Genomic DNA, 24,297 nt, shown 5'->3' with positions numbered 1-24,297 from the left:
TCCTTGCTGCCCAGCGACAGCCCCGACTGCTTCCGGAGCTTGGGGTTCTCCTCAGGGATCTGGCTCCCCGCTGCCCCGGTGCGGGCAGCCAGCATCCTGGAGGGCCGGGAGGCTCCAGCGCCCTGTCCAGGATCTGTGTCTCCCGTCTGTGCGGGAGGCGGGAGGGAGGCTCAGCTCCCGCCACGCCCCTTGGGCCAGGTGACACTGAGCCCTGGTGAAAGGGGCGAACACCCAGCGAAAGCCGGGATCGCGGACGCTCCACCCCCGCCCACGGCTCAGAGGGCTCCATGCAGGGACGCCCAGATGGACATGGGAGGACTTGCCTGGCCTTTGGGGACTGAGCTGGCCGGGAGCAGCACCAGGGTGCCGTGTGGGCAGCCTGGCTGGCACGGCAGGGACTCGTGACCCGCTGCACCTCCTAAGGGCCACGGTCAGGACCACCTGCACCCCAGGATGAGGGACCCAGAACTGCGCGTCCCTGGCTGTGTTGTCCTCAGCTGTCGTCGGGGGTTCTGCTGGAGTCTGCACACCTGGCCCGGAATGGGGGCTCCACCCCCCAGGGGCCGCTCCAGAGGGGCTCTCCTGGGCCAGACATTGGGCCAGTGTCCTGCAACCACTGGCCTGCCCTTGCCTGGACACACACACACAGTTACACACACACACACACACACACAGTTACACATATACACACATTCACAATATACACATGCATACACATACACACATACACTCAAGCACACACATACACTCATACACACATATACACACTCATACACACAAACTATACACACTCAGACATACACATACAGGGCTCACATTCATATCACAGTCACACATACACACATTTCCTCACACATGCACACATATGACATGCATATATATATCCCACACACCCATACCCATACCCACACCACACATACACTCATACAACCCCCTGTCATACACCAACTCACACCCGCTTGCACACAGCCATTCCCCCTTACACAGCCCTAAGTCCTCCAGCCTTCACTGCAGTGTTGCTGTCCCCTGGCCCAGGGGGCCTCTGGCCACCTCAACTGTCAGATCTGTGTTTGGGGGTGGGGGAACTGGGTCACTTCCACGGCTGAGCTGAGACCCTGGGGCAGGGCTGTTCCTGGGAGACAACTCCTGCAGGAAGGCCAGTCGGGCCCGCAGGTGCTGGTGGTCGGCCCCGGGCCCGCAGCACAGCGGGAGGCTTCCCTCGTGGCCACCTGGGCTCGAGGTTCCCGACTCAGCAGAACAGTCACCAGACGCGGCTGAGCATGACCCACCAGGGCTCCGCGATGCCGGCCTCTGGGGACATTAATATTTATTCCCGGTGAGGCACCATCACTCTGTGGGGTTTGGACTTTCTGCTCATGTTTCCCGTCCAAGTGTTTGCAGGAGAAAATGTCACATCGAGGCAGACATAAACCTCATCGCCCTAAAGCCTGAGGGTGGCACAGACCCAGGCCCCAGGCCCCATCTGGGGGGTTCATAAGTGACCGTGCCCGCTGTCCACAGTCCTGGGGGAACTTAAGCCGAGTTACTTGATAGCCCGGCAGCGCCTGGAAGGTTCAGGAGCAGGAAACCTGACGCGCGGGCCTGCGCCTCCCCAGAGCTTCATCCGATCCGAATCTCCCTGACTCAGAACCAGAGCTGCTGGGTCAAAGGGGCGGGCTCGGGCCTGGACACTGCTGGTGGGACCCAAAAACAAGCGAGAAGAAACACAAGTAGGGGTTAAAAGGCGACTTTTCATTCTCCAGGACCTGGAGATACTCGGTCTGAACGTTCTGACCTGAGGGGCCGGAAACGGTCTTTGCCCAGTGACTGCTTGTGGAGGGGGCTGGGCTGTGCAGGGTGGAGGCCAGAGGCCAGCCGAGGGGCAAGAACCAAGGTGGGGGTCCTGTTGGGCTTGGCCCCGTGGTTCTGAGCACTTCCCCCTCCCTGTGGAACCACTTTGGGAACCCAATGCCCCCTTTTCCCACCAGCACCCCCTTTCCTGGGAGCAGGCGGAGGACAGGGAGGGTCTGTTTGTCCACAACTGCTGAGGGCCGCCATGCCTGCGGGCAGGTTCTGGGCCCAGCTGTGTGCTGCTGCCCAGGAAGCCAGAGCTCACCCCCACTGGCCCTGCCCAGCCGCCCCCCCGCCCCCCCCCCCCCCCCGACGCCGAGGGTGGGGGCCTCCGGGGTCTGGGTGAGCAGGGGGCTGTGAGGGGCGTCTGGGTCCCAACCCTGCAGAACTCAGCCTCTGGGCTCCGCAAAGCCTGTTCCCAGGCCCTGGGGGAGGCTGGGCCTGATGCAGGCAGGTAGACAGGGAAAGGCCCTCGGCAATGAAAGTCAAGGGAAGTTCTGGGAGGAAAATTCTAAGGCTGCCCCACCCTGTGGATAAGGGTATGAGCAGCGGACCCTGAGGAGACTGGACCCCTCCCCAGGAAGGAAATTCCTCCAACACCCTCAGGCTTCTCCCTTAATCTGATTAACTTTAGTGATTCAGCTCAAAGACCACTCCCAACCTCCCTGGTAACCTCCCTAGCAACGGACTTCTCCCTAGGAAGAAGCCCTACATGGGGGCAGGTTGGAGAAACCCTATAAAGGCCACCTTGAACAAAGGAAGGGCGCACGTCAGACGCCTGAGCCCAAGTGCTGCTTGCACCCACGTGGCCGAGCACGGGTGTCGCCCGCATCTCCCCTCTTGAGATGGGGACTTTCATGCTTTTCCGTCTAATGCTGGGATGTGTGGAGAAGCCCACGTTCTCTCTTGAGCACGTACTGCACGTACTCCCACTTTTTCTTCCTCTTTCCCTTCAACAACCCTCCAAATAAAATCTCCACTGCTTTTCTACTTCTGAAATTCCTTTCTGCGAGGCGAGACAAGACCCCAGTAACCCTGGGCTCGGGTGGCCGAGGCGGATGGGGAGAAAGTGACCGTCTCTCTCCTCCCCGCTTCACATAAGTCACGTGTGGGGCCCACTGCCATCACGGCAGCCTGAGCCCGGGGCAGCAGAGACCTTACGGGCCAGGGGAGAATCTGGCCTGGAACGCCGGAATGTTGAGCATACCAGAGGTTCCCTGAGGCGCAGCCGAGTTTCCCAAGTTGAAAGAGCGATAGCACAGGGGGGTTGGCTTGCACATGGGTCCGATCCCCGGCATCATCCTGTAGGGTCCCTCGAGCACCGTCAGGAGTGATCCCTGACTGCAGAGCCGGGAAGAACCCTGGGCATCTCTGGGTGTGACCCCAAAAGCCAAAATGAAAAAAAAAAAATTAAAAGCCTGAAACAAAAAACGGAAGAGCCAGGCGAGGAGTCAGGCCCACCTGGCCAGTCCCAGGGGACAGCAGCCTGGATCGCAGGAGAACCCGGCCCTGGGCAGGCACAGCCTGGAGCCTCTCCTGCCCCACAGGCAGGGCTTTGGACCGGGAGGGTGCTGACAGGCCAGGCTGGCTGCAGAGAGCGGTGGAGGGCCCGGAGCTGGCCCAAGCAGCCTCGAGAAGGGACCCGGGCACAGCACCTTTCCTCCACCAAGAATGCGTCACCACTTATGCAATTAAAGCCCAATTTCCAAACAACTAGTAAACACAGGAAACTGGTGGTGAAACTCGAATCACGACCTCAGCTCTTGCAGCTCTTGGAGACGTAATGCAGAGCGTCCCACTGGGACAGACTCCAGAACACCACGGGCGCGACAGCACAGCGTGGCAGGTGCTGGCCCTGCACCAGGCTGGGGGTTCGAGTCCCTGCCATACGGTCCCCCGAGTCTGCTGTGAGCCATGAGCATCACCAGGTGTGGCCACAGGTGGGCAGAAGGGTACCACCTGGCCCCCATCTCCACCACCGCTTTAGATATCGATGTTTCCCAGTCCTGGATGGCCTGCGGGGGAAGGTGAGGCCCCGCTCTGGGGGGCTGGGTGCCATTCCCGAGTTCCAAGTGAAACAGGATCCTCCCTCTGGCTCCCAAGGTTGCGCCGGCTGGGGGAGGTGACTGATAAGTGATCAAGAACCCCTCAAGCGAACCCTCCCATGCAGCCTGAGCACTCCGGGGGGCAGCTGGAGGCAGGCGACCTGGGCTTGAATACACAGGTGGGTTTCCTTCCGCAGAGGCGTGGGGCTGTGTGGCCATCTCAGGGCGGGTGCCCCCGGCCGCTCCACTCTGAGCATGATCCTGTACTTCCCAAGCGGAACCGGTCTCCACTCTGGCCTCGCCCAAGGGCCCTCAGTGGCCACCGGCCCATCCCATGGGCAGGCGAGCTGCACCCTCCATGTGTGTCCATCTGTCCCAGCGGCTCCTGCCCAGGCCTGCTTGGCTCCAGGGCCCTGGAGGGCAGCCTGCCGGCACTAGCTGCAGGGGAGGGGGTGGAGCAGGACCCTCTGAGCCAGGAAGCATCACCCCTCACTGCAGTGCAGGACACCCTGCGGCCCACCTCCAACCCACGGCTCCCCGTGCAGTTCCTGAGCACGGCCAGGCATCACCCTAAACCAGCCAACCCAAACCTCTGCTTTGGCTGATGTGAAGACTGGCTCCTACTTCTGGCTCGGGTGTGTGAGTGGCATACATTAAGGGCAGCCTCTGCTGGGGAGGCAGGGGTAGACACTGGTGCCCACTGGCCTGGCCCTCACTGCGGCTCAACAGTCTGAAATCAGGAACTGACAACCTTGTGACCTTTCCGATTTGTTTTCCCAAATGCCGAATCCATCCCCGCCTCATCTCATGCTCAGTGGCTGCGTCCCAAGGCCACCCGCGGGGAACCAGCATAGGGCCGGAGCTCTGCCCCCCCACCCACTGCCGGGTCCAGGCCGGTCACTCCCTGCAACCTCTTCTGCTGCTCGGTCAATTGGCTGGGAAACGTCCTTTACAGACCCTCACGGTGGGCAGCCAGGAGGGCCACACCACGGCCCCATTTCACAGGGAGCCAGACACACAGGCACTTCGTCAAGGTTTACACCCTGGACACAGCACTCGGGTACGGACATGCGCCAGATGGACATGGAGCTGCCTGCCCTGGCCAGAGCCCGGTGGACAGCGCAGGGAGCCGGGACCCAGCTACTGGGTGGCCGGGTTTGACCTTCTCAGTTCTGCAGGTCCGAGAAAGTGGGGCTGCTGGGGGCCTCTGGGCCCAGGAAAGCCAGGAGCCAAGCCCGGATCACTGCATGATGCTCGTGCCTGACCACTGCGCATGCGGCCACCGCCCAGCCATGCCCTGACCACTAGATGTGGCTACGCGGCCCCCAGCCCAGCAGGTCGCAGCCGTGCTTATCAAACCACCAATTTCACCGCCAAGCACAGGACCCAAAGCAGAACAAGTAAAAGCACGACGGTGTCAAACGCCAGACCTGGAAACAAGCGGTTACTCAGCCCGCCCTTGACTAAGGCTGAGCCTGGTGGCCTGTGGCCGAGCACTGTGCAGCGCAGCTGGGCAGAAGGCGCGTCCGGACACTCTGCTCGGGACCTAGAGGGCCCTTCAGACATGGCCAGGATGAGGGGCAGGGGGCAGGGGACGGGCAGGTCCACTGTCCGTCCATCTGTCTGTCCCCCACACGAGCGCTGTCTGCGGCGTGGACGGCGGCATGGAGGCACAGGCGTGGGCAGACAGGGCTTTATTACTCCCACTCGGTGGTCCCGGGGGGCTTGGAGGTGAGGTCGTACATGATCCGGGAGATACCAGGGATCTTCTTGATCTCGGCCACCATCTTCAGCACCACCTGTGGGACACGGACCGTCAGCAGGGCAAGGCCGACCCGACGGACCAGGCCCAGGAATGGACACGCAGATCACCGGCACCAGCCCGACCTCGTCCGGGCATGAGCACAGGAGGGAGGAGCCCGGCACCTGGAGCCCGGCCGCCTCTGGGCTGTGCGTGGCCCCGTGGTCCTCACTGGGCCCAAGCCCAAGCCAAGATGAGGCACAGGGCCCGCTCCCCCTCCCAACAGTGCCGGGTGTGGGGACCCCCCACGGCCCCCCGGGCAGACGCTGGTCTCTTGCCTCCACGGGGATCTCGCTGCCGGGGGTGGCAGGGACGCCGGTCATGAAGTCGCTGGTGATGAAAGTCCGGATGACCACGGACCTCTGGCAGGACGGCTGCTTCTGCAGGGGGTCCCGGTCAAAGTGCAGCGGGGTCAGGATCACCGGCATCTGGCTGACCTTCCCGGCATAGCCTGGAGGGGACAGGAGGCGCTGGGTGGCCCACGGCCGCCACACGTGGCCCCCACCCGCCCCACAGCCCGCCCACACTGGCTGCAGTGCCTCAGCGCCACCGGGGGGGGGGGGGGGGGGCTGTGCTGCGAGGGACAGTGCTCAGGGGGTCAACACCGCCCAGGAAACCGCAGGAAAGGCTCTCAGAGGCAGACGGAGTCTCCGGCGGAGACGGGCAGCAGCGACGTACCAGACTCCCGGAGGATGGTGTGGGCCTCGAAGTCGGCCTGGCGCAGGGTGCTGAGCACGCCCGTGGTCAGGAAGGTGGGCGTGACGTCGCTCGGGGGCTCCTTCACCAGGGGCCCGAAGACGTAGACCACCCTGGAGGAGGCGCATATGAGGGACCCACGGGTGCCCTCGCCTCCCACCCACCAGGGGAAGGACAGCGGCTGCTCTGAGTCTGAACTCTGGGTCATTGCAGGGCTGGGGGGGGGGTCAAGCCAGGACCCCCCAGGCAGGTGTGTGTACAGCCCGTGAGCCCCTACCCCTGCCTGTCCTGGCTCTCAAATGTTGTGGGGATCAGGGTCAGACCCCCCATCTGTGCAGACAGCACAGCCGCAGGGCACTGGCCTTGCACACAGCTGACCCGGGTTTGTCCCCGGCACCCCAACGCCCCCTCCCCCGCGGGGTGAGTCCTGAGCACCAACCCCCAGGGTGTGACCCAAAAACCAGAAAAAGAGAAGAAAAAAACCAGATTGCTCCCGCTCCTGAAAGGACATGGCGGGGGCCCCTGTGGCCCAACGGGTGTGTGGGGGGGGCATCCCTCATGTCCCCTATCTGCAGGCAGCAAGTGCACAATTGAGGGCGATCTGGGGAGATGTCTGGGGATGGACATGGACACACACACTCACACACTTCAGACTCACTCTACACACACATACACACACACTCCACACACTCCCTGTGCTCTCTCTCTCTCACACACACACACCTGTTGATGTTGTGGCACATGCGTGGGATGAGCCTGGCCAGGAAGAGCAGCGACTCCCAGTCGGGTTCGTCCCTGCTGGAGATGCCGCACACATAGCTGTAGGAGCGGCAGTCGCCCTGCACGCCCACAGTCTTGATGGGCAGCAGGAAGGCGCTGAGCGTGTGCAGGCTGGTGATGTGCATCAGCTTCTCCTGGTCCTCCTCGCTGGTGCAGGCCTTCACCCGCTGCAGCAGCGTGTGGGGCTGTGGGCAGAGTGCGGTCAGCCCGGCAGGGCCGCAGGCCAGCGGCGTGCGAGCGGGCAGGGCACGGCTATACCGCTGGCACCGTGTGAGCGGACCAGGGCATGGGACAGTCATACGCTGGCGCCGCGCGAGCGGGCCAGCAGCTGGAGTGACAGGCGGAAGGAGGGTGTGTGTCTTGCACAAGGACGACCGGGTCCCATCCCCGGCACCCCCCTAAGGTTCCCTGAGCACAGAGCCAGGAGTGAACCCAAAGTACTGCCGGGCATGCCCCACACCCAAATATTTTAAATGAAACTCCTTTTGTGGATACACTTCACTGAAATCAGTACCTTTTTAACACTTGCAGAAAAATCAGCTACTATTTTCAGAATATTGTTGGTTTCAGGAAAATCCTTACAAATATAAGGCTCTTCTGCACATATCACTCTGATGGCCAGCCCAGGACCTAGGAGAAAAGAGCACGCGCCTGAGCACACTCCGCTCAGAGCAGGCAACCCACTCCCGGGACACAGTCCTTCCCAACCAGGGTCTATCTGCCTCGCGGTTTTCTCCCGCTGAGATGGGACGGACCGTGGCCTTCACGATTCTGCGTGCGCCCTGGGCTCCGCTGGCCACAGGACGCTGACCCCAGCCCGTTCATCTCAAACACGGCACCGACTCCCGGCCTGTCAGCTGTGTTGGGCACTCCCGGTCCTCACAGTGGCCAGGCCCCGTGGACCGGGCAGCAGCACGTGTCCCTGCGTCATCCACAGCACTGACCCGACCCCACTCCGCCAGCACCTGCCCCTGAGCACTGCCGGGAGTGACTCGACCTCCCCAGATGCCCCCAGAAAGGTCGAGGCGTCTGCAGCAGGCTTTGGTGGGGGTCAACTTTTTTGGTCTGGGGGCCGCACCCAGTGGAGCTCATTCTCACTGCTGATTCTGTGCTCAGAGATCGCTCTTGGCAGGCTGGGGGCCACACGGGGTACTGGGAACCCGGTCGGCTGTGTGCAAGGCAGGGCCCTCCCCACGGTGCTTCTGTTCCAGCTCCCTGGAGGGGACTTGGGCCCGATGGGATTCCCTCCAGCAGTGAGTCTCAGGGTCTGCTGCCTGTGGGCTGACCTCAGCCAATGAAGTGAAGGTCCTGGCCAGGACCAGGGCACCCAGGGAAGCTGCCAGCCCCGGGGAAGCAGGAGCATGTCAACCAGGGCAGAAGAGAGGGGCATGCTGACCCGAGAACCCCTTGATCATGTCGGCAGACTCTGCCATACTCAGCAGTTACTCCCAACGCAGGAGTCAGCTCTGGGGTCCTGGGAGGCGCCCAGCCCGGGGCTGCCCCTGCCCACCCGTACCTGGAAAGGGATGTCTGGAAACCAGCTCCTCTGGGAGGCCGAGCTCTCGGCCTAAAATTCTGACTTCATCTTTGTGGAAATCTTTCAAAGGTTCTATCACTTTCCCCTAGAGGAGGGAAGAGGCCGATAAACGCAGGTTAGTACCTCAGATGATACAGCAGCTGGAAGTGCAACACACACAGCTTCGCCGCGGACTTAGCAACCAGCTTTGAAACCGACTGCCACTGGCCTTCCCCCGTGAGCGTGGACCCCTCACTCTGGAGCAAACACGCCATGAGCGCTACGTTGGGCGTTCCTGCCCTCTGTCGGACGTGGCTCTCACAAGAACAGAGAAAGGCAAGATCAAGATAAAGCTGGTGCTCGAAACTGCAGTTCTTGGGGGCCTGGAGCAACACCACCACGGGGAGGGCGCTTGCCTTAAACGCAGCCGACCCGGGTTCGATTTCTGGCACCCCATCTGGTCTCTGACCCCACCAGGAGTGATCCCTGGGTGTACAGGCGGAGTTAGCCCTGAGCATCGCTGGGTGTGGCCTCTGAACAACCAACCCCCAAGAGCAGACACGCAACTCAGGCCTGCGGACCGTACATGGCCATACCTGTTTCCCCAAAGGTCCGCCAGCGGCCAGCAGGCTCCGGCAAAGAGCCCAGCATGCTGCGAAGAGGCCAACGAGGCTGAGCTCGAGACGCCATGCCCGGGCTGAGCGGACACGTCAGGGGCCACGCCCCCCACCCCCCCAGCAGCCCCTGCTCCCAAGAACCCAGATGCCGACCTCGGCAGAACAGGCGTGGGGTTGCTGGTGTCCCCGCACGGTCAGGGGATAGTGACCGGGCAATGGCGAGACCCCCCAAACCAGACACGAGTTCCCACAGCCCCACTGCCGTCAGAACCCCAACAGCGAGAGGGTCTCCTGCAGCACCACGCGGCAGAGCCGACCTGGGGGTCCGGCCCAGGGGGTCGGTGCTCACCTCCTCCCGCAGCTTTCGGATCAGCTCTGTGTCGTTGTGGTGTGTCTTGATGAGCTCGGCCTTTCCGCTGGCTATGAGGGATGCGCTCTCGATGAGGTCTGGCCGCAGGGTGCCCTGTGCCAGGAATACCTCCTCGGGCTTTAAGTTCATCTCCCCAATGACCTCGTTGGCGATCTAGAAGGGGCAGAGGGCACACGTGTACAGGAGAGCAAACGCGCCTGCTCACGGCAGGGTCACTCACGAACAGAAGCAACACCCGCCAACCTGCCACCGACCAAGGGTCGCCCACGGAAGCTGTGGGGGAGGTCTACGCGGCCACGGAAGGTAGAGGCGCTTTACATCCGCCCACGGAAGGTGTGGGGAGGCCTTACGGGAATCCATGGGAGGTATAGAGACACCTAATAGGTAACCCCAGGGTACTGAGAGGAAACTTGGACCCAGACAGTACCGGAGGTGCCTGGCACCTTAACAAACGTGTCCCCGATGATCTTTCGTTTCTCCTCGGGGCTCGTGGTCATGTTCAAGGTCTTGCTGATCCTCTTCCGTGGCGTCCTGTCCTCGTCAGAGATCGGCAAGGTGGTTGTGCCGTTGTAGAAAGAGTGAGCCGCATTGATGACTGGAACGGCAGTCGGGCGCGGTCACACAGTGGCCAGATGACGGGGGGCCTCGTGCCCCCACCCCGGGAGTCCGCAGGCCCCAGACCTGTCCTCCCGCCACGCGGAGACCCTTGGAATTCGGAGTCCCCGAGAGCCATACCTCGGTCGGGACTGCCCTCAGATGGCGGGATCCCCCGCCCTGCACTCCTGGCGAGTGCAGGGGTGGGAGGGGAGGGACCCGAGTGCAGGGGTGGAAGAGAGGAGGGACCCGAGTGCAGGGGTGGGGTAGGCGGGAGCCGGGCTACCTTTGACCTGGATGCCCAGCTTCCTTAGGGCCTCTTCCACGGACTGGCTCTCGCGCTTCCGCATGAAGCCGTTGTCGATGTGCACGGCCAGCACCTGCTCACGGCTCAGGGCGCGGTGGAGCAGCGCCGTGCACACGGTCGAGTCCACGCCGCCGCTCAGCAGCACCTGCGCCAGAGGCAGCCTGAGCCCACTCTCCACAGGGCACAACCCACCCCGCGGCCCACCAGCACCCTGGCGGTGCCTGTCCAAGGCTCACCCGCACCCTGCCGGTGCTCATCCGAGGCTCCCCCACCCTGGCGGTGCCTGCCCTCGGCTCACCAGCACTTTGGAGGTGCCCGCCTGCTCCTGGATCTCGCGGATGCACTCGAGCTCGCGGCGCTGCACGGTGAAGGTGCCGCTGCAGCCGGCGATGTCGTAGAGGAAGTTCTTGAGGATCGCCTTCCCGTTCTCCGTGAGGCCCACCTCGGGGTGGAACTGCACTCCGAACAGCTTCTTGGACTCGCTGGCAATGCCTGGGGGTGACAAGGCACCCGTGGGCACTTCTGGCTCAGAGCCGCACAGGCTCACTCGCTTCCCCGCTCACCAGCGTGCGCTGTGCACAGCAACATGGCAGGCCAGCCCGGCTCAGACACGTGTGCCCAGCGCTGGACATGGGGTTCCGGGGAGCCGAGACATGCTGCCACGGGAGACATGTAGTTTCACCTGCCCCTGCACACACGAGACACATGCCTCCATCTGCACACACAAGACACATCTGCACCTGTACACATGAAACACAACTCCATCTATACACGAGACACACGCCTCCATCTGCACACACAACACATGCCTCCATCTGTAGACACAACACACGCCTCCATCTGTACACACGAGACATGTCTCCGTTTGTACATGAGACACGCCTCTACCTGTACACACGAGACACATGTCTCCAATGTATAGACAACACGTGTCTGCATGCATAAGCCAAGCCTCCACATACACACAGGACACACACCACCTGTATGCACGACACAGGTCTATACGTACAGCCTCTGCATACATATCTGAGACATGCACCTACACGTGTCCACACCTACCCTACTGGCCAGTCAGCCACTCAATTCCGGAGTGACCCATGTGCACCTGTTTCCCTCCCCCCCAGCAGAGACGCGAGCCTGTGCCTGCACTCGCCTCCAGCCCTCGAGGCTCCTGAGAACCAGCCCCCACGCACAGCAGAGAAGGAAACAGTCAGAGCAGGTTGACACTTTCCCAGGAGGAGCCTCTCGGCCTGGCTCTGCCCCTCGGTCTCCTTCGCAGGGGCTGGGGGCTCCTGATCCCGAGAAACCGTCAGAAGTCGGGGGAGCCTCAGCACAGCAGCACCCTCCCCAGGCAGCTTAGGGCTTATGAATAAAATCCGCCAGTGCGGAGTCTCCACCTGCCACGATGCTCCCAGACCGGGCGACGACCTTGAACCCGTCAGCGACCTTGTCCACACTGTCCCCATGGGTGAGCAGGACGATCTCCTCCTTCTGCAGGCCCCTGCGTGGCAGAGACAGCCGCACGTCAATCACAGGCCCGGACACGGAAAAGGGGCTGCCTGGGCTGGCCCAAGCAGGAGACAGCTGTGTGTGTGTGTGTGCGCGCGCTCGCACGCGCGCACAGATAGAGGCATATGTCTCACGCGTGCAGGTGCATGCCCATGCACTGGGCCCTGGGCACTGCTTGGGTTCTGCTCTCTCGCACTGTCACGGATGGACTGGGGTGCTCAGAACCAATGCCCCTAGAGGCAGAAACACTACCGGCTGCAGTGGAGACAAGAAACCAAACTCACAACATAGTACAACGCGGTTCTAGCCGTGATGGAGCCTAGATGAATCAACCTCAAAGGGAAACCCCTAAGTGCTGAAACAAGGTTGGCAGGATAAGGGAGAGAGCACGCACTTGCACTTGCACGCACACACACACACATACACACAGCACAGCGGGGGAAGGCGCCTCCCTGCACAAGGCTGACCCAGGTTCCCTGAGCACCGCCAGGTGTGCCCCCCCCGCCCCCACCAAAACCGTTGAATTCCCAGGAGCATGGAAGACCCTCGGAGCCAGCCCTAGGCCCACCCAGCTGGTCCCTTTAGCTCTGCTGGGGACAAGCCCAAGCACAGACCGGGAGCACTCCTTAGCACCGCCAGGGAGAGCCCCAAAGCAGCAACAACTGGGAGTGCCAAGGACACCCAGAGGGCACGTGCCCGGGACACAGCCCCGGGGGAGCCCTTGGGGCTCTGCTCCCACTCCTGGGGCTGGCCTGTGGCCCCAGCACCCCCGGGTGTGGCCCCTTCAAGTTTCTCAAACACGTGACTCCAACAGGCTGTTTCCTTTCCTTGTGCTTTTGGTGTTTGGGCCACACCAGAGGGCTGGCCCCTGGCTCTGTGCTCAGGGGTCACTGGGCCATCCAGGGTGCCAGGCATAGAACTGGATCGGCTGCACGCAAGGCGGTGCCTATCCGTCTGCCGCCCCGGCCTGGAGGCAGCTATTTCAGAGAATGGCCAGTACCTGAAGAGGGAGCAGGTGCTGTCCACGGAGATGCTGAAGACACCATCCTCTCGCACGCTCTTCCTGTCCACTGTGCCCCCGAACACCTTGTTCATCATCTGTCCAGAGAGAGGCCGTGAGCTCCCTAGGGCAGCGCCACCCCAGGTCCGCCGGGAGCAAGCAGGTGACACAGCGAGGCGGGTTCCCCGCTGACCACCAGGGTGGCCAGGGCTGTCCTGCGCTCAGGGCGAACTCCCACCCGTCACTCTCGTCAAGAGCAAGGCCCCAATGGAAGCCGAGAGACAGGGACACAGGGCTGTGGTCAGAGGCAGGCGGTGCTGCCCAGCTGGCCGGGGAAGGGTCGGAAGCTTGCGGAGGCCACACCCTGGACACGGCGCCGAGGCACACACCGGGCGCTTCCAACCCCTCCAGTTCAAGCCCTGGAGACTGGCCAACCTCATGGTGTCCGATTTGCAATAATAGTGGCGCCCCAGCAGCCCCAGGCCGAGCCCCCATGCCCATGGCAGCCTGCAGCTCTGTGAGGGCGCCGTCAGCCGGGTCTGGGAGCCTCAGCCGCTGAGACACGCAGAGCCCTCGAGACCCCGTAGTGACTTGTACGACACCCGAACCAGGGCCCGAGGGAACACAGCAGGAGGCACCTGTGCAGGCTGGAGCCCGGACCCCAGAGTAAGTGGGACAGCGGTTGTCTCCAGGGTGACCGGCCAGCGGCCTGGGCCCGAAGCTGGAGGTCCCGGCTCCCGTCCAGGTCCAGTGCCCTGGGTCACCCCACTCCAGCTCTCGGGGAGAAGAGACTCAGCGTCAGAGGCCCAGGGTTCACGTGGGGGCCAGGCAGGGGCACCGAGGGCCACCGACAGAGCCGCCAGCTGTGAATACGACAGCGAGTAGGAAATGGCTCCGGGACCCCAGCACGGGTGGCCGAGGCTGAGGTGCAGTGACACGGCTCAGGACACATTTGCAGCGCCAGCCTCTGTGTCCGCAGCTGCCACGGAGCCACCAGCTGTGACACACGGGACCCCAAACTCGCAGGAAAGTCACATGGGGACAGGACACGAACATCCAGGCCCTGAGACCGGGGGGGGGGGGGGGGGACCCGGCAGGGAAGCCGAGACTCAGCACTGCACCCAGCTCCAAAACAACTGGTGACAGAGAGGACAGACACCCGGGCAAGGCAGGGCTCGGGAAGGGCGGCCCAGCCCCAGAGCCCGGTGACCAGGCCTGTGAGGCGCCGTCCTTCACGCTCGGACAGGGCGAGGCTAGACGGAGCCCACCGAGGACATGCGGGGGTCTGGGGCGCCCACGTACCTGCATGCCATAGCAAATGCCCAGCACAGGCTTCCCGATGGTGAAGATGGCTGGGTCGAACCAGGGCGCGTCCTCGGCGTACACGGAGTTGGGGCCCCCCGAGATGATGATGGCACTGTGGGGAGGGGCTGGGTCACGGGTGGATGCTGGGGGAGTCAGCATGGGGGGTGGAGGGGAGGGTTTCCTCACTGTCCCAGAACCCTGATCGCCCCGGGGCCACCTCTGCCCTGAGCGCCCACAGCACTGGGGAGCTGACCCCCGCTGGGCACTGGCCCCAGCCGCCCTGGGGAGCTGTGCTCTCACTCCCACTCACCACCCTGAAATCCAACTAAAACCAAGATGCCCCATGGAACATACACACAGCTGGATACGGCTGGGTAACACCGGGGAGAAAGTGATCAGGCCCAGAGCAGCTGCAACACAGCAGCTGGACACGTCCTCCCACAAGGTGGACCCAGGTCCAGCCCGGGCACCCGGGAGTGATTCCTGAGCAGAGAGCCAGGAGTAAGCCCTGAGCACTGCTGGGTGCGGCCCCAAAAAGAAAAAGAAAAACCACATGTGCTGTGCGCAACACTGAGGGTGCACACACTCACACAGTCAGCCCAGCACATACACAAACAGATACTCAGCCCAGCACACACTCACACTCAGCTCAGCACACACTCACAGTCAGCCCAGCACACACACAGACTCAGCCCAGCGCACACTCACACAACCAGCACACACATACACTCAGCCCAGTGCACACACACACACACTCAGTCCAGCACATACACACACTCACCCCAGCACGCACACACAGTCAGCCCAGCACATACACACACACACACCCCCCAGCACACACTCACAGCCAGCCCAACGCACACTCACAAACTCAGCCCAGCGCACACTCACACACAGACTAGCACACACTCATACACAGCTCAGCGCGCGTGCGCACACACACACACACTCAGCCCAGTACACACATACACACACTCAACAAATACACACATATTCACTGCAGTGCGTGCACACGTATACACACCACAGCATTCACACACAAATCTGCTTACACATACTCAGACCAGCGTACACAAACATACAACACTGCACACTCACCGCAGCACACGTGCATACACACATGCGCGCACGCGCGCACACACACACACACACACATACGCACACACCCCCGAGCTGGTGCCCTGTCAGGGACACCTCTGGTGCCTCCCAGAACAGGTCCCAGGGCTGAGCAGCGTCCAGCCTTCCATGGAGCCCTGTGCCCGATGCCCAGGCTGAGGCCGCGAGGGAAAGAATGAGTCACCCCCAAGAGAGGTCCCGGGCCCCCATGCTGCGGACCGAGACAGGCCAGGCCGGCAGGTGGCCCATGGCGCTGTGCCAGGCAGAGACCAGGCAGCTCAGCCCTCCAGAACAGCCTCAGCTCAGGGTGAGGCGGGGGTTGAGGTGGGACCATGGCACCACCGGCCGCCTGATTCTGGAGCCTCTGTGAGCGCCGGGCAGAGCCAGAAGCCACGTGGCACCTCCCGCTCCTGAGCCCCCCAGCACAGGAAGCCCCACCTAGAGTCAGAGGCCAGCCACTGCCCACTGCCCACTGCCACCCAGAGGCCCAGAGCGGCTCCAACCGAGCGACAGGCCAGGAGACACGTGGCTGTGCTGAGTAGCGAGGAAGCCCGGGCAGGCCTGAGCAGCAGCACCAGGAGGGCCAGTGCTGGGGACCCGGCAGAGGCAGAGCTGCCCGGGGAGACCCTCGTCCCCTGCAGACCCAAGACGAGGGGTCAGAGCTGATGGGGCCCGTGCCGGGCGTGCAGCGCTGGCCCGTCCCCAGCACTAGAGGAAAAGACCGCCCAAGTGTGACCCCCCAACCGGTGGCCTACCGGAAGCCCTGCTCCTTGATGGCGAAGGCGGGAGTCTCCAGGGGGAAGATCTCTGACCGCACCAGCAGCTCCCGCACCCGGCGGTCAATGACTTTGCCGTACTGTGCGCCAGCGTCCAGGATGACCACGGCGCCCTCGTAGTGTGGCCGGCCATCCTTGAGGTCCCCGCCCGCGTTCTCCAGCTGCAGGGACAGAAGGTGACACGCGGTCCCACACACATCGGGAAGGGGCTACCACTCGCCCGCCACCACTCAGTTCTGTCAGAGCAGGGGGCGCCCCAGGCCTGCAGGGTGCGAGGGGGGCTCACACACACATGCGCACACACGCACACACACACACACGGAACAGACAAGAGGCACGCAGGTAGACGCGCTCATACACAGGTAGGCCCACACCACACGCAGCCCAGCACGGGGGGTCTGAGCCAGCAGCCGCAGGAAGGGCCTGTGGGAAGATGACCATCCCGAGAGAGAGACTCAGGTCTGGACACCGGCAACCCCCGGGGCCACACATCCCTGCTGTGTTCTGATCCGGGAGCTCTGGGGACCCTGGTGGGCTGCCGGTGACGCTGTGCCGAGCCTGCCAGCTCTTGGGTCCATTCTAAGTCAGGGGTCATCTGGGGGTGGGGAGAGTGTGTGAGGACCTGGCCATGCACAGCAGTGACTGGAGCTTACTCCTAGCTCTGTGCTCAGGGCTCATCGCTGGCAGGCTCAGGGGACCCTCTGGTGCTGAGGACCAAGCCACGGCAGGGCGTGTGTAAGGCAAGTGCCTGGCTCTCAGCTCTCTCAGGCCCCCCAGGCGGTGGTCAGGGGTCACTCCTGCTGTTCAGGGGACTTTGTGGGGCCAGGGACTGAGCCACGCTGGGCTCTGTGCTAGGTGTCACCCAATGGTCCCCCCCTCTGGCTCAAAAGCTGAAAGGGTTTCTTTCTTTTTTGTTTCTTTTTTTAAAGTACTGAGCTCTGGGCCAGAGAGGAAGTACAGTGGGTAGGGCACTTGCCTTGCACGCAGCCAAGCTGGCATCCCATCTGGTTCCCCAAGCCCCAACAGGTCAGCCCTGAGCACTGAGCCAGGAGTCAGCCCTGAGCACTGTTGAGTGAGGCCACAAAACAAGACCAACTGTGGAGGCAAAGCATCCGCCCAGATAAAAGGTTCTGTGTGTGGTCAGGTTTGGGGCCCCAAGCAGTGCGCAGTGACCGCTGCTCCGGGGGAGGGGGGGCACGGGCAGGCCTGGGGCAAAGCCTGCTCCAGCCACAGGCAGGCCCCAGGCCCCACACAGTCAGCGACTCGCCCAGGCAGGCCAGACCCCTAATGAACACCCTGAGCCCTAAGGCAGACGCAAGCGGCTACTTCATGGTTTAACACCATCCCACCGCCGGACCTGAACCCTGGGAAATGAGCGGGTTCTCATCACCGCTCCAAACAGACCCCCAAGCGGGTCCCCAGTCCTGGCACCAGCAGGACAGGCACCACCGTCACCCTTGTGCAGGGGGAGGCAGAACCCAGCACCATCCGGCCCCTAGCTGCAGCCCAGGGGCCGCTGACCAGAGGCTCAGGGCCTGCTGCCCGGGTCCGGCGGGCACTATCCCCCCACAGACACTGCTGGTTCTGGGGGGCAAGCGGGGGAGATGTGCGGCTCCTCTGGGGTCCTGGACCCAGGCCTGGCAGGCGCCCCACTCACCACCCAAGGCTCGGAACCCTGAGAGGGAGTAGAGGGCCAGGACAGCAGTCACGGCGCCTGCCTCGAAGTGGACAGGCAGCGCCCGGGGACCCAGCCCCTGCGCCCCGGGTGGGTCCCTGAGCACCGCTGGGTGTGGCCCAAACAACAACAGTGACAGTATTCCAGAGGCCTCTTCCTTGGCGGCAGATGCAGAGCTGACCCACTAAAGGCGAGCCAGGTCATGTGAGGTTGCGGGAGGGATTTCGAAACCTCCAAGAAGAGCAGAAATAATGAAAACCATCCTCCTGGGAAGGCGCGTCCACGCCAGGGAAGGTCTGAACAGATGGACAAGACCTGAAGCCAGAGCAGGGAGCGACCCCCCCACTGACCCCTGGAAACAGGCGCTGCTGGGTCAATCCCAGCACCATGCGGGGTCCTCCGTCCCCCATCCAGAGCCCACCAGGAACCATCCTTATGATGCTGAGCACGGCCAGCTCTGGTCCCCCAAGCCCCAAAATACCAGGCACCAAAACGATCCATTTGGGCCAAACGGTGGAGGTGGAACAGCGGTCTCCGGACACGCTGGGAGCCCCTCTGGAAGGCTGTCTGCGGGGCAGTGTGCGCTAGCCCCGGCCACACTGCTCCAAATGCAGGTTTAGAAAGGCAACGCACCAGCCGGCAGATTCCCTGGGACGGGGCTTGGTGGGAGCACAGCGGGGAGGGCACTTGCCTTGCACAGGGCACACCCGGTTTGATCCCTGGCACTAAGTTATGGTCCCCTGAGCACCGCCCAGAGTAGTTCCTGAGTGCAGAGTCAGGAGAAACCCCTGAGCATTACCAGGTGTGGGTGAACAAGCATAAGAACAGATTACAGAGGCAAGAGTTATAGGACAGTGGGAAAGACGTCATTTGCCTTGCATATGGCCAACCCGGGTTCGATCCCTAGTGTCCCATATGGTTCCCTGAACACCTCCAGGAGTTCCTGAGTGTAGAGGCAGGAGTAACCCCTGAGCATCACCGGGTGCAACCGAAAAGAAAAAATTAGGGAAGCGCTTAACCAAATCACATGGTATTGCCTCCTTAGCAAAGAATCTGTCTTGAATATTGAACTATGAAAATAAAGCTGATACAGCTGTCTGGGCCAGAGTGATAGAACAGTGGGAAGGGTGTTGGCCTTGCATACAGCTGACCTAGGTTCGATCCCCAGCATCCCACATGAATCCCCGATACCGCCAGGTGCAAGTCCTGAGTGCAGAGACAGGAGTAATCCCTGAGCATCACCAGGTGTGACCCAAAAAGCCCCCCCAAAATAAATTCAATATTTTATTTAACTCCATAGGACCAGGGTGCAGCTCAGCAACAGAAAACAAACCTTCCATGTGTGAAGTCCTGGGTTTCGTGCCAGGACTGCAACATACACAAACACACAAAAGGAAATGAGCAAACAGGGTGAGAGAGAGTCGAGGTAAGGTGCTGCAGGAACCCTTCAGCACGGAGTCGGCACTGGTTAAAGAACACGCTTCCCATGACACGGCTGAGCCACTGTGACCCCAGAGCACCCAAGCAACCCCCAGCACCACGTGGTCCCAAAGAACCACCTGGAGCCAGCACTTGAAACCAGACCCCACACATCCTGGCACCAACCTCGCTGGGCACAGCCCCGGGTCAGTCCCGAGGACCCCCAGACACCCCTCGTTTCCTCACTGGAAATGGCCCCGCACAAACAACCCTCCCCTCAAAGTGTTGCACTTCTGTCTGACGCTTACAGGGGATGCAGCGAGGGTGACCTGGGGTCAGGCCTGGCTGGCCGCACAACTGCACAGTCCTTACAAACTTTCTTCTTGTTTTGGGGTCACATCAGGCACTCAGGGCTCACTCTTGTCTGTGCTCCGGGGTCACCCTGGAGAACTAGGGGGACCACCCGAGGTGCCAGTGATGGATCAAACATAATCAGCCACGTGCAAGGTGAGCGCCCCCCCACCCGCTGGGCTACTGCTCCGGCCCAACTGGAGGCCCCCACTTTTTCTTGTTTGGGGCCACACCCAGCAGTGCTCAGGGCCATACAGGATGTGGGGATCACACCCACTTCGGCTAAGTGAGAGACCAGCACCCTCCCGCTGCACTATCACCCCGGCCCTTTTGGAGGGCTCCTTATCATGGAGAGACACCCCCACCTCTTCCGTGGGAGAGCGCAGGCGTGGAGCAGAGAGGGGGCAAAGCTGCTCCCCCTACCCAGGGGCTCCGGTGGAGAATGCTTCGAGTCAGTTCTCATCCAATTGTTAAGTCAAAAAACACCCCCAAGTCAAGCTTAACTCTTCTAAAACATAAAGGACTGTGATAGCCTGATTACGGCCAGAGAAATAACAGTGGGAAATGCACTTGCCTCACATGAAGCCGACCCGGTTCCATTACTGGTACCCTGAGCGCTGCCCAGTGGGCCCAAAAACCAACAAAAAGGACAAGCAGGTGAGTCCTTCAAATGGAGGAAGGAGCTCCAACGTTTAAATGGAACAAAACCAAACCCAAACCTAAGTGCCAGCGAGCAAAGTGTCTCTAGCCCACAGTCGCTGGCTGAGTGAACCTGGAACCTCCGGCTCAGACCCCGGCAAGACTGGGTCGGAACCATCCCCTCCGGACTCCGGCCGGCCTTAAGTCTAGGCACCTCGATCCAGCGGTTTCCTGCCCGGGCCACGCCCACGCCCCCCACGCACACGTGCACCTTCCTGCTCCCACACACACAGGTGCATCCTGGCCCGTGTGCACGCACACACACACACACACAGGTGCGCCCACAGTCCCGCGCACACACACGTACAGGTGCGCCCCCAGCCCCACGCGCACACACACAGGTGCACCCCAGCCCAGCACACACACACACACGTGCACCCCCAGCCCCGCGCGCAAACACACACGCAAACACACACATACACAGGTGCGCCCCCGGCCCCGCGCACACACACACACACAGAGGTGCGCCCGGAGCCCCGCGCACATACACACACACACACAGATGCACCCCGGCCCAGTACACATACACAGAGGTGCGCCCCCAGCCCCGCGCAAACACACATACAGGTGCATCCCCTGCCCCACTCATACACACACACACACAGGTGCTCCCCGGTCCCCGCACACACACACACGCTCACAAACACGCACATACACACACTGGTGCACCCCGGCCCAGCACACACATACACACACACATACACACACATACACACACATACACACACATACACACAGGTGCGCCCCGTCCCGCGCGCGCGCGCGGACGCGCACACACACACACACACACACACACACACACACGTGAGGCCGGGGCCGGTCGGGCCCCCACAAACGGCCTCGCAGCCGCGGCCACGTGCGGGCGGCGCGGGGTCGGGTCTCCGCGGCCCACCCGGCCGGTCGCGCGCGCTCTCGTCCGAGGGCCGGGCCCGGCCCGCGGCCTCCGTCGGCCCGCGGCGGCGCACACTGACCTTGGAGTCTCCGTTGCACAGCGCCATGGGCAGACGGGAGCCGCGGGCCGCCGCGACGCCGAGAGCAGCCGCGCGGGAGGAAGACTCGGCGCGCGCCGCGGCCCCGCCTCCCGCTTCCGCCCCGGCCGCCGCGGGGCGGGGCCAGCGCCGGCGGGACGGGCCGCCGCGCCTCCAGCCCCGCACTGCGCCGCCGCGGCCCCGCCCCGATCCGCCCCGCCCCCGGAGGGGAGCCCGCCCATTGGTCCGCCGCCTCGGGGGCGGGGCGTGACGCAGGATGCCCCGCCCCCAGGAGGCGGAACCTGCCTTCTGCGCCTGCCCGCCGCCGTGGGGCGGGGCGTGCACCGTCTGGTCCCGCCCCTTAGAAAAGAAACCCGCCTTCGGTGTCTAGCCGCCTCCGTGGGGCGGGGCCAGTGGCGCCTCGCCCCGCCCTCGTGAGGTAAACCGGCCCCTCGCCGACGGGGGGCGTGTCCTGGCACACCTCGCCCCGTCCCCGAAGGAGGCGCGGCCCCCAGCGGTAGGGGGCGTGGCCTGGCGCGCCTCGCCCCGCCCCCGCAGGAGGCGCGGCCCTTTGGCAGCGGGGGCGTGGCCTGGCCGGGCGCGGTGCCCAACCGCTGGGCTCGCCCCGCGCGGAGGCCGGCGCCGCCTCCGGCTGGCCGCCTGGGCCCGCCGCCTCGCCCACGTGGGGACCCCGGGGCGCACCCCCGGGGCCCGCGTTACCTTCCCCGGGAGCGGGAAGTGGACGCTCGGACTCTCGGAAGCCATGGCGACCGGGTCCCTGCGGCGCGCGTGCCGCGAATGCGGGCGGCTGAGCGCGCGGCCGGAAGCGGGGGCCGGGCGCGGGGGGAGAGGAGCGAGCGGGGCCGGGGCCCGGGGAGGAGCCGGGGTGGGGGTGCCGGGGTTGGCGCGTGTGCGGGCCGGGCCGTGCCCCCGAGCTTCGGGCGCGCACTCTGGATCGCGCCTGCGGTGCGGGACCCCGCGGTGCGGAGCGCGCCAGCCCCCAGCCCCACTGGGGCCGTGGCGGGGTCTCCCGGGCTCGCCGCCCTGTGCCTTTTTCTCGCGGGCTGTGAGTGGGTGGTCGGCTCGGTCCGGCCTCGCCCCGGACTTGCACAGGGCTCAGCCTGGCAGTGCCCGGTGACGACCGTGGCGCCCGGGATCAGGCCAGCCCGCCCGTGCCCGGCGAGCGATTAGCGCCTGTGCTCGCTCTCCCCAGCAGCGAGAGCTCAAAAACCTGCAGGGAATGCCTAGAGTTCTGTAGTGGCTGCCGTTGCTCTCGGGGTGAACCCCGACCACGGCTTGTTCGGGTCCGTGGACAAGTGATGGGTTTACCTAGCAGCAGCCTCCGTCCGTGTAGATCCCGCCGCGCCCCAGGCTGACCTGTAACCCGAGGCCCCTGGAACGGCACGCGTGCGTTCTCTCTGCACACTGACAGCTTCAGAAGCTCAGCCCACAGCTCTGGTCTCCGTTTGGATGCCTCCTCCTTCCTGTCGGGAGGCGGCTCGGGCACTTTTGGCTGATGAGCCTGAAAACAGGTGCCTTCCTGGGCCCTGGAGCAGTGCTCGGGACCACTCGCATGAAGATAGCAGGAGCTTTATGGTGCCAGGGCTGGAAGCAGCCAGGGCATACTCAGCACACATGGCGTCCTCGTAATCCACGACATACATGGCACCCTCGGTAGACACAGGGCATTCGGCGCACGCTCCTTAGCTCCTTAGTTCTCCAGGCTCTTCCTCTTGTGCTCCTGTATGTCTTTCCCCTTTTTGGAACTCACATGCCTCTGGTGGCATTTACCTGTCCACTCTGCTGTGTTCTTGGCATGCCTGGAAGCAAGGGCAGACAGTAGTGATGCGCAAACCAGATACTGGTTCTAAGTGACGACCTTCAGCAGGAGGAAACAGTCGCTGTGGAGCCTGCAAAGCTCTGGGACTGGAGCACGGTCTACTTGTGGGAGCCTCAGGATCAGTCTGGCACCGCCAGGAGTGGCCCCAGAGCAAAAAGTGGCAGGGAGGTGGAGAGCTCGCCCAATGGGCTAACTTGGCATGTTTCCTTGATAGGACTGGCTGCAATCCCTGAGCACCATCAGAAGCAATCTTGACCACTTCTGGGTATGACTCCGAAAGAGAACAAAAACGTTTAAGGAAAAAAAAGGAGCCAAGACTTCCTGAGACATGACTGGTTTCAGGACTGAAGGAGAACCATGGTGGGTAGTGTTGGATATTAACCTCAGTGTTTGAGGCTTCATCACGGAATTGCCCCTTTTCCTCCCCCAGAGAAGTTGCAATGCTCTTAGGAGCACTCCTAATCTCCAGAGTGTATCTGAAACCTTCCTTTGTGCTTCACCGCTCCTGATAGTACTAAATTCCCCAAGTCAGGCTTGGTTACATATAAAGTCAAACTTTCTTTTGCATTTGTAGTGAATTACTTGCTTTTCTCTTTCTCCTATAACCTTTTCATATTTTACTATGGAGCAACATTCTTTGCTTAGACACAGAAATTCCATTAATGCTATGCTCCTAATTGGGGGTTAATTCAACCTGAAATATATTTACTTCTGGGTATCCATGATCATCACTTGACTCAGGGTTCAGTTGCCATAGTTCCTAACACCCCAAAAAGCTGGGTCCACCAAGGGACTTGGATGAACCCAGGGCGAGCAGCAAGGCTACCCTGATTTCAGTAGGACACTCTCTAAAGCATAAAGCACTGTCTTGATACAAGCAGTAATGACCTTAAAGCCAGGACCCCTTGGGGGTAGGAAAAGCTAAATCAGCCCTGAGGACTTAGTCTGGGATTTAGGATAAAAGCCCAGCCAGCTTTTTTACTCACAGAGCCCAGAAAACTAAGTTCTGGAATCTGTATCTCTTACTATGTTTATCCAAATAACTGCAAATATTAATAAGAA

The 24,297-nt window shown here is 62.4% G+C and overlaps 2 protein-coding genes across 2 annotated transcripts in view; one reads left to right on the top strand and one right to left on the bottom strand.

Moving 5' to 3' along the window:
* Positions 1–5,573: 5,573 nt before the first annotated feature.
* GMPS (guanine monophosphate synthase) lies at positions 5,574–21,589 on the bottom strand. Its single transcript, XM_056114392.1, has 15 exons — positions 21,399–21,589; positions 16,263–16,444; positions 14,389–14,503; positions 13,087–13,184; positions 11,975–12,078; positions 10,876–11,069; positions 10,557–10,722; positions 10,120–10,271; positions 9,656–9,829; positions 8,690–8,795; positions 7,688–7,803; positions 7,117–7,358; positions 6,376–6,506; positions 5,976–6,148; positions 5,574–5,695 (listed from the first exon to the last, which is right to left on the bottom strand). Exons 1-15 carry the CDS (start codon positions 21,423–21,425, stop codon positions 5,594–5,596), a joined length of 2,082 nt encoding a protein of 693 aa, XP_055970367.1. The 5' UTR covers positions 21,426–21,589; the 3' UTR covers positions 5,574–5,593.
* Positions 21,424–24,297, top strand: part of SLC33A1 (solute carrier family 33 member 1) — an 18,301-nt gene continuing 15,427 nt past the window's right edge. The window contains exons 1-2 of the mRNA XM_056114315.1: positions 21,424–21,639; positions 21,954–22,376. Coding sequence (XP_055970290.1) covers positions 21,424–21,639; positions 21,954–22,376 — 639 coding nt within the window. The remainder of the gene's footprint in view (positions 21,640–21,953; positions 22,377–24,297) is intronic.

This window comes from Sorex fumeus, unplaced genomic scaffold, assembly GCF_029834395.1.
Source record: "Sorex fumeus unplaced genomic scaffold, SorFum_2.1 ptg000024l, whole genome shotgun sequence".
NCBI classification, from domain to species: Eukaryota; Metazoa; Chordata; class Mammalia; order Eulipotyphla; family Soricidae; genus Sorex; species Sorex fumeus.
This window is presented reverse-complemented; position numbering and strand designations above follow the sequence as displayed.

Excerpts from the sequence above, each read along its gene's own strand:
- GMPS (XM_056114392.1), bottom strand. The coding sequence starts at position 21,425 with ATGGCGCTGTGCAACGGAGACTCCAAG. Across the intron at positions 12,079-13,086 it reads AGCACCTGCTCCCTCTTCAG|GGGCCTGCAGAAGGAGGAGA; the intron begins GTACTGGCCATT and ends TCTGCCACGCAG. Across the intron at positions 6,507-7,116 it reads ATGTGCCACAACATCAACAG|GGTGGTCTACGTCTTCGGGC; the intron begins GTGTGTGTGTGT and ends CGCCTCCTCCAG.